Below are 9,296 nucleotides of genomic sequence, written 5' to 3'. Positions count from 1 at the left end.
AGAAGGTGGGTACAGAGAGAGTAGATGCTTTCCTAGGTACTTCCTGCCAGTTTAGGAAAAGTAGGTAGGTTTCCCTTCATAATGTGAATTGGATCATCCTGTCCTTGAGTGTCCATAGATATGCGAGACACCGTGACTGAATGTGCTCTACAGAAGTTGTTGACAAACTTTCCATGTGAAGAGCCAGTCAATACTTTTGGCTTTGCTGGCATCTACTCCACTCTGCCACTGTAGCCTGACTGCAGCTGGACAGTATGTAAACGACAGGGTGCAGCCAGGTCTAGTCTGCAGGCTTTGGCTTGCTGACCCCTGCCCTAAGGCCAACTGATACACTGAAGAGAAGAATCTTGCATTGATAATGCGTATCTCTGACCCACCTTCCACATCTGCAGGGCTGGAGGGCTGGAGACCAGCCTGCAAGCTGTGCAGCTGAGGCTAAAGCGAGCAGCGTCTCCCACAACTTTCCATTAAAGGGGTCTGGACGCACCCCAGGCAGCGATCTGAAGCAGAACCAAGACAAAAACTAGACATCTAGGGAAGGCTCTTTCAGCCCACTTCAGGGACTGGAACTGCTCTTCAACCCACAGCCTCAACACAAGTATCTTTAATAGCTTTGACAACGCAAGAGGGTGACGATGAGCAACACGAGTCCACAGGCCTACCCTTTTCCCCTCTGCAATTGAGGAAATGGGCAGTCCCAGGGCCAGAATCCTGGTCCTAGAAATAAATCACCTACCCTCCTGCTGTTTTCAGACGGCCGTAGGCTGGAACGTACAAGGGGAGCGTCAGTCCTTAGTCCTCACATGTGGCCCTCATGCCAGGAGGAAGACAGGTCAGCTCAGGCCTATTCAGAACTCACTAAGCTCACTCTACCCCATCAATCCAGGGTATATCCCAAGAGTCCAGAGCAGGGAAGGGGCTGGGGCTGGGCCTGAGGAGAGAAGACTGGCCAGGATTCAGGGTAACTGGCAGAGAGCCGGGAAGGCTGTGGCCCCTACAGCAGACAGCAGGCACGGAACATCAGCAGGTCCTCGGGCACAGTGGGCTGCAGCGAGACGCTCTCATTGGCCCCAATGAAGAGTACCCCGCCCCGCCGCAGGGGGATTGCTGCCTGTGCTGTGGGAGTGCTGGCTGTCACTGTCCCTTGCACCATCAGGAGGATGCTGGCGGAGTCCAGTGCCGAGACCTTGTATTCAGCAGCGGAGCCAGGGACCTGGGCAGGAGGAAAACAGGATGGTGCAGCTTGGTCTCTGCTCCTGTCATTCATGGGGGCCCAAGAAGACCCGAAGGGTGGTGAGAATTCTGGCACCTTCTCCCCATTGCTAAGGTCCTGTCAGCATGGAGGCCCATGTCTGGTCCCTGTTACAGAGGGGAGTGGGCAGGCCCATGGCCATGGCCGCACCAAATGAAAAGAAAGGAAACCCAGCCCCAGGTATATTCCACTTTGTAGCCTTTGCCAGGCTTTTTCATGCTACACTTAAGGCTCCCCACCATGGCCCCCCACTCACCTCCATCTTCATAACAGTGAAGTCTGTAACAGGCGGGTCATAGATAGAGAGGCAGGGGTCTTCCTGACTCCGTGTTGGATGGAAGAGCCTGTCCTTGCTGGGGCTGGGGGTATAGCTGAGCATTTCGCACAGAGTTGGCACATCGATGAACTTGGGTGTCAGGCCTGCACGCACTGTGTTGTCTGAACACGCCATGCACTCCACACAGTCTGGGGACAAACCGTTGTCACGGGCTAAGCTGATGAAGGATGCTAGGAGATTGGTACTCCAGGGCTGGACCAAAGTAACCTGGAGTAACCTGAGTGCCATGAGCTCCCTGCACAGTTAAAATTGTGTGAACTACATTCTCTGGGAGAATGGGCTAGAATACCAGATACCAGAAACAGGTGACAGGTCACTTGCTGTTGTCAGGGGGAGTCATGTTGATCCCTGGGGGGCCCCAATCCTCCCCAAACTCTATTCTTCCACTTCTACCATACTGTCCATGAGCGGATAAACAGCCAACAGTCAAAATCTAACACCCTCCTGTGGCAACGTATATTTTAACATAAAGATCTCTAGGTAGACAGGACAGATATGCAAAGGCAGTTTGATGCAGGAGGGAGAAGACAGGCTTCATCCAATATAGCCTGGGTTAAAACGAGTTCCCACACACATTGACAGAGCTTAACATGAGAGTATTGTGACCTCACAGGTCGGTGCAAAGATTCCAGCAGTACCCAGCACCAAACTGACAATGGCCATCCCTACTGGCCACTTCTCTACTGACCCCAGCAACTCTGGGGGGTCAGAGTTGGATAGGACCTTAAAGAAGGTCTCAACCACCCTCTCCTCCTATTGTCAGAATGGGGAAGGCCCAAGGGGTAAGGTGGTAGGGCTCACCTCCTTTCAGGTAGGCATGGGGCACGTTGGCCTCCAGAAACATGGCCTCCCCTGGCTTCAGGGTGAGCAGGTTCAGGAAGTAGACGGCAAAGCATCCAATGTCACCTGGGTGCTGCTGGTGTAGCTGCAGCAAGAGCTCCCCATAGATGTCCTCCATTTTGTTTCCAGCAGTCACTGAAGGTCACAGAACACCCCAAGGTCACTCGGGAACATTCAGTGGTGTTCACAGTCCCACCTTGGCCAGGGAATCCTGGGGAAGCCCCCATCCACAGGAGTCCAGAAACTGGTGGGTGTGTCTTCCCGGCCCTCAGGACCAGCCTGCCTTGACATTGCAGCCCATACGATGCCATTTTTCCCTTTTGATCATCTGTATGCCCAGCACTATACTAGGTACTCAAAGGGCTAGGGTGTGCTCCTTTTAAGACAGTGTTTCTCAATCTCAGCACTAGGAACAGTTGGAGCCACATGATTCTTCATTGTGGGGGTTGTCCTGTGCTTTGTAGGGTGTTCGGCAGCATCCCTCACCCCTATCCACAAGGTACCACCATCACCCCCAACCCATGTTTGGACAATGGAAACTATCTCCAGACAATTGGCAATGTCCCTGTGAGAACCACTGCTCTAAGCATCCAAAACTAGGTAGGAAAAACCCAAGAGTTCCATGTAGGGTGATCAACTGTCCCCGTTAGCCCAGGCCTTCCCCTTTTTAGCACTGAAAATACTGCATCTCCAAAAGTCCCTCAGTCCCAGGCAAACATGATCGGTCACCCCAGAGAGCATGAGGCAAAAAGCCCCAAGAGCCAAAGTGCGTCCCAGAGCCTAACTAGGAGAGTCAGCCCAGCCTGGGGCAGAGCGAGGGGAGGCTTGTTGGGAACTGGGCGAGGCAGGCAGAGGTGAGCCGAGTGTTCTGAGTGTGCAGAGGTGGGAGGAGAGTATTAGTAGAAGCAGAGTAGGTGGTCAGTGCCCCAGTGAGGAGACCAGCCGGACCAGGCCGGACACTCGCACTGAGTCCCATGCAGACGCGGTGGATGCCTGCCTAAGGCCTGGGGACACAGAAGGTCAAGAAAACAGGTCCCTGGTCTGAAGAAGACCCGTTGTAACAAGTGTGCTTGTGATGGTACAGGCTCGTATAACCAAAGGCTATGATCGAACAGGGTTTTATGGGAGCGCCAGGCAGGAGCAGTCAGTTCCGCTGTGAGTATAAGAAGCCCCTTCAAGGGAGAGGCATGCAAGCAGAGCAAACACCAAAAAACAAAGCACAGGGTATGCTTGAGTGAAATAAATAGTTCCTTGTGGCTCAAAGGTACCTGGGAAAATGTTCAGAGATAGAAGAGCTCTGTGATCGCCTGGAGAAGGGGGTGGGGCCTCACGATGTGTCCACGCAAGCGCATAGCTGAGAGTCCCTTCTGCCTTGTTCTATACTGCTTGTATTGACTCCTCAACCCAAAGGCGACACAACCACACCCACCAGAGTCATTTCCTGAACTCTCCTTAGTTAGCACAAGGTTGGGCACAGAGCAGGTACTTAAGGAACAATCTACTGACTGAGAGCTCTGGGCACCAGGCCTTTGGAGGAGAGGGTCCTCTTGTTCCCTCCCTGCTATGTAGACCCAGAGTGCAAATCCATCCTTGGGGAGCAGCTGTAGGGCTGCGGAAATCTCAGGGTGCCGATGGGAGACATCCTGTCCTTCAGGCCAGCTGGTCTCCAGCCAGTCAGGAAAGAGCACTCAACCTAGAGCTCTGCTCCATAAAGACTAAAAAAATGCCAAGTTGCTAACAGACCATCTAAGTTGGGCCCACTTTAGTATTGCATTTGAGCAAAGGGGTTGAGAACTCTCTCCCCACAGCCTGGTGACTGTGCCAGAGGCCCAGAATGGGCATTTCACCTAGGCCTATAACGTCACCCACCTTGCTGGGAGATCCGCTTCACCAGTAGGTTGAGCTGCTCCACCACCACCTTCTTCTCGCTCTTCATCAGGTGGGAGAAACAGCTCCGCAGAGCAGAGGCCATGGTCTGGGAGTCATGGCTCATGCTCTGCTTCAGCTGTGTTGCTGCACTATCTCCAATTAGAAACTGGAACTCGGGCACCTCTGCAAAAAAGGCCAGGCCAGGGCCCGTATCAGGAATGGCAAAATGGCCCTCACAAAGTGGAAAGTTAGAGGAGGCCTTCCCATCTCACCCCTAACCAAGAAGCAAGGCAATGCTAAGTAGAAACCGACTGCTCACCATCAGCCCTCAGCAACCACACCTGAGCCTGGTCACAGGGGCCTTCAAGAATTCATGAAGCCAATCAGCCCTTGAGTTCCTGTGATATTCAGCCTCTGTTCTCTGCCACTGTTCCAGCTATGCCCTGGCTTGCCCATGCATCTCCTAGGCCCAATATGCATGCACTCAGGATTTTGCCCAAACTTACTTGTCAGAAAGGTCACAATTTCCTCAACTGGCCGGAAGCCACATAAGCCCTGGAAGGAGGTGAGTGCAATGGCCATCTCTGGCTTATGGTTGGCATCCGGGTAGTGCTGGGGAGCCTGGAGGTGCAGCTTCTCTGCCAGCTCCTGTGGGATGGCCAGGGAAGAGGAGGGGGGTCAAGGTGTAGCCATCAGCTTGCAAGACACCAGTCCCACACAGCCCTTGTTTCTACCCTTCGCAGTCACCAGAGCTTCCTACCTCTGGCAACAAGCCCAGTTAAGGCATAATGCAGAAACTTGGGGTTCAGCCAACCCCACGGCAGGGACATGGTCCAAATCTGGAGGAGAGCTGGAGTAGACTAAGAGGCTTCGGCTGCAAATTGGGAAACCCAAATACCAAGCCAAGCTCTAACCCTAACAAGCTGTAAGACTTTGGGTAACACCTGCCTTCTCTGAGTCTTAATTTCCCCAGTTAGAGATGAGTTTGGACAAATGTGATTGTGACACACAGACTTGTGCACAAAGACACTGGGAAGTGGAGCTGAGGTAATAGCTAGGGTTCCTGCCCCACCCTGAAAAGTGAATTCTGCCAGAAAGCCAGGTGGGAAAATGGTAGATATGAATAGTACCGGGCTGGGTAGGGGGAGCTTGGAGAAGCTCCCCTGGTACAGGCTGGTCAGCTGTCCACTTAGAATTTGCTGCCAGCATGTGTCACCAGGATATGGCCTTGCAGGGCTAAATTAGGAGTCGTGAGGCTTGGATTTAGCTTTGGGCTGGAGCCTGGCAAGGTGTTGTAAAAGCAGCAATAAAAGTCATGGGAGAGCCTTGACACGAGCTCTTCCCTACCCTGACCTCTGTGCCCCACTCCAATCTTATACCTTGTTAGGGTGTGCCTGGATGGACAGGGCTGTTTCAACAGAGAGCACTTTGAAGAGAAAGGGCAGCTTGCCATTAAAGGTGTCCTTGACCTTTGAGCCCAAGCAGTCCTGGTTCTCAGCAATCCACTGACCTAGGGTCTTCTGTGAGATTCGGTTGTCAAGGATCTTGGCATCTCCCCGGGGATGGGTCCCCATCCACAGCTGGAAAAACAGGAAACTTGGAAGATGGAAGAACCTGGCACCCCCAGTTAGCCTTCCCTAATCTCAGTTACCCTGTGTTCCCCAGAGGGCAACTGAGTTCTGAGATGGGCCTCCCAGGACTGGGAATAAATACTCACACCAACGTAAACACACAGGGGGAGAGCAGAACCCAGCACACCAGGAGTCCGGGGACCCAGGCTCTGATCCACGCTCTGTGTCTACCAGCTACGGAGGCTTGGCCTAGTTATTTCCTGTTTCTGGATCTCAGCTTCCTTGTCTGCTCAGTGAGGGGAATGACACCTGCACTGCCAAGGTTACTGAAAAGCTCTGACTCTCAAATGGCTCTGTGAGGGGGTAACATTCATTTTTTCCATTTCTTAGAAGCAGAGCCTAAAACATTCCTATGCTTTGCCTTTTCTCTACTAAACAGGAGAATGACATATTTTAGGTTATTAAATGTAAAAGTTAGTCAAACTGAAAATTTTAATTGTTGAAAAGGACTTAATTAAAATTCGGTAAGTGCCGAGAGTTCCTGGGAGGAGTGTACTGGAAATCCCAGCCTTTTATCACAACACCCTTCTTTTGGTGCCACGTATGGGTTCTTCAACCTGCCCTGATGTGGAAAGCCCAAAGGGCCTCCCCCCTCTTTGCTGTCCCCTCTCCCAGCTAATCCACAGGACTTGCTTCGGGCCCTCTGAGTGGAGTCCCTTGGTCTCACCTGCCGGTGAAGTGAAATACAGCCCAGGGTCTCACCTCTGCATATGGCTTGTCCTCTGAGATACTTGCCAGTGGGTCACTGCTGGCCAGCAACTGAGCCACTTCACTGCTGGAACCCATCTTTCCCCAGGCATACTGCTGCACCACGCAAGAAAGTGGGAATACTGGGGACACATAAAAAGGGTCAGCCACCACTCCACTCCTGAGCCCTGACCCTGTCTTGGGGAAACCAGACACAAGCTAACGGTTTCGTCTAGGGGACAAGGTCAAATAAAGAGTCTGCAGGCTGTTAGCTGGGACCCTTCTCTACATCAGGCCTCAATGTTCCCATCTGTAAAGTGGGCCGTAAGGCTCTTCTGCTGACGTGAGGCAGATAGTTGCGTTGAGGTGACGGGGAGGCAGCGGGGGGAACCTATTCCAGGCACCTGGTCTCGCAGTGACCAAGGCGTGGTCCCGCCCACCATCTAAAGACTGAATAACGGCTCAGTACCCATCGCAGGTGCCCCCTCCTCTGCCCAGCGCCCATCCATATGTCTGCGGAGTTCCAAGGGTGGATTCGACTTGGCATATCAAGTCCGGAAGGGTCCCCAGGACGCGACAGGAAAGGGTTCCCTACGCTCGCTGGCACCCAGGCCAGAAGCCCACCTTGCTGAGCCGCCATCCTCCCGCACCGGAGCCGGCTTCCAGCACGTATGCCCTTCCCATCAGCCTCCGCGGCCCCCTGCGCGCAAAGCTCCTTGGGAAACGTAGTTCTCGAGAGCCGCCTCTGATGCCCGCGCGCCCCGTATGACCACTACCCAGACTCGGAATCCCTGTCCCACACACCAGCCAGCAGGAGGAGCCCACCAGCCCAGCCCAGAGGCGACCGGCCCGCAATATTGGGTCTTAGTATTCCTTCCTTCGTTCCTCCACCGGACCCGTATTTATAGAGAAACCTGCTGATGCCATGGATTGTTGTAATACATCCAGAAACAAGATAATGATCCTTTTGCCTCTGTAGAGCTTACATTCTGGTGAAGGGAAGCCAGGCAAACAAGTATAATGAATATGTAAATCATAAAGTATGTTAAAAGTGCGACAGATGGTAAGGAGAGCGGGTGGGAGTGGGAAGCACAGTGTAAAAGGCTGTTTAGGTAAACCTCATTGAGAAGGTGAGATTTGAGGACCGATTTAGAGAAGAGGAAAAGAAAATGTTCTAGACAGAAGAAACATCACGCGCCCTAAGCTGGGAATGTGGGGCTGTGCGGTCGCGTTCTGGAGTGAGCAGCAGTCAGGGGGCCAGTGTGGCTGCAGCAGGTGAGCAGGAAGAGGCTGTGCCTGTTGGGGGTGGGGCGGGGTGGCGAGGTGGTCTGGGAGGAAAGGACATGGATAGAACTTTGTAGGCTATTGTGAGAACTTCAGGGTTTATTCTGAGACTATGAGTCAGGGGATTTGAGCAAATAACTGTGATCTAAATAGGAACTCACTGTTGCTTGGTGAAGGCAAATGTCACATGCAAGGCCTCTAAGCTGTCTGAGCTCCGCTTTCTTCCTCTGTAGAACAGGCCTAGTAGTGTCGGCCTGACAGGCTTGTAGAATCAGATGGGATGGCGTGGGACACGGAGGGCAGTCAGTGCTTGATGCTTCTCTGAGCTTCCTTGCCCCAAGTAGTGTGGGACTCAGAACCCCAGCCCCTCTTCCAGGCTGAGAGGCTCACAAGTCACAAGCACTGAAACCAGGGAACGTCCCCGGAGCCCTGCTGGCTGGGGTGGGCCTTGCCTGTGAAATAGCTTGCTCCATCATGTGGAGAGAGGTTCTGACATCAGGATCTCCTCGGTTAACAGCCCAGGAGGAGGGCAGCCAGCCGGGGAGGCCCAGGAGCATAGCAGCTGAAGCTCCAAGGAGCTTGGAATGAGGGTCCACCATCCTGACTCTGCCTCCCCTTCCCCCCAATCCTGGCTGATTCCTGCAGCCTCCACCATGCCCAGGCAGGAAAGGAAGTTCTATTATCTTTGTAATGTCCTGTCCTGCTGTGGACATCAACCTCCCTGCCCCCCCGCCCCCTCAGGTAAGTCAGCCTGCGTTTCAGAGGAAGCTTCACCATACGGTAAAGAATAAAAAAATAGAAAACACAAGAATTATACAAATAGCACATCTCACATACCTCCTACCTTTGAATACTTCTCCTTCCTGTCATTTCCACTCCCCCAGCCATACAGAGAAGAATGAAGGGCTGGTTTAGGCATAGGGGATTCTTGGAGCGCCTCCCACCGCCACCGCAGCTAGAGTTAGAGTCACTTCCTTACAGTATCTCTGCACAGGGAAGGGAGAACTGAGATTGTTGGGACAGACAGAGCCCCGACCCAACCCGACCCTCCCTACACACAGAAAAATGTATCTGTAAGGGCAATTAGGGTGTTTGGAGAACTTAGAGCATCCCACCCTTACCTCTTGTCTGTCTCCAGAACTGATCACACTGTATCTAGTGATCATCTAGTGATCATTTCTTTCTTTCCCTACTAGACCATATGTCTAATTCAGTTTCACATTTATGCCAGTGCCCTGCTGAGGGCTCAGGCTATAATAGCAGGTAACATTTATTATGTACTACTGCATTAAGCCCTTTTCAGGAATTCTTCCCTTTCATTCTCAAGACAACCCTATGAGATAGATATTGTCATTAGCCCCATTTTAGAGTTGAGAAAAATGGGTTTCAGAGAGGT

At 52.6% G+C, this 9,296-nt stretch overlaps 1 protein-coding gene across 3 annotated transcripts; it reads right to left on the bottom strand.

Annotated features, from left to right (window-relative positions):
- Positions 1 to 588: 588 nt before the first annotated feature.
- MPI (mannose phosphate isomerase) lies at positions 589 to 8,877 on the bottom strand. Of its 3 annotated transcripts, none has more exons than XM_073212184.1 (8): positions 8,738 to 8,877; positions 6,632 to 6,759; positions 5,768 to 5,878; positions 4,805 to 4,946; positions 4,299 to 4,481; positions 2,391 to 2,564; positions 1,509 to 1,717; positions 589 to 1,213 (listed from the first exon to the last, which is right to left on the bottom strand). In XM_073212184.1, exons 1-8 carry the CDS (start codon positions 8,817 to 8,819, stop codon positions 995 to 997), a joined length of 1,248 nt encoding a protein of 415 aa, XP_073068285.1. In that variant the 5' UTR covers positions 8,820 to 8,877; the 3' UTR covers positions 589 to 994. The 3 variants fall into 3 exon arrangements, with proteins under 3 accessions (XP_073068285.1, XP_073068284.1, XP_017523861.1); XM_073212183.1 differs by having other exon boundaries at positions 5,678 to 5,878; positions 8,738 to 8,872; XM_017668372.3 differs by lacking the exon at positions 8,738 to 8,877 and adding an exon at positions 7,241 to 7,360 and having other exon boundaries at positions 5,678 to 5,878.
- Between the last annotated feature and the right edge of the window lie 419 nt (positions 8,878 to 9,296).

This window comes from Manis javanica, chromosome 8, assembly GCF_040802235.1.
Source record: "Manis javanica isolate MJ-LG chromosome 8, MJ_LKY, whole genome shotgun sequence".
NCBI lineage: Eukaryota > Metazoa > Chordata > Mammalia > Pholidota > Manidae > Manis > Manis javanica.
Note: the sequence above shows the minus strand (reverse complement) of the source record. Positions and strands in the feature narration are given on the sequence as shown.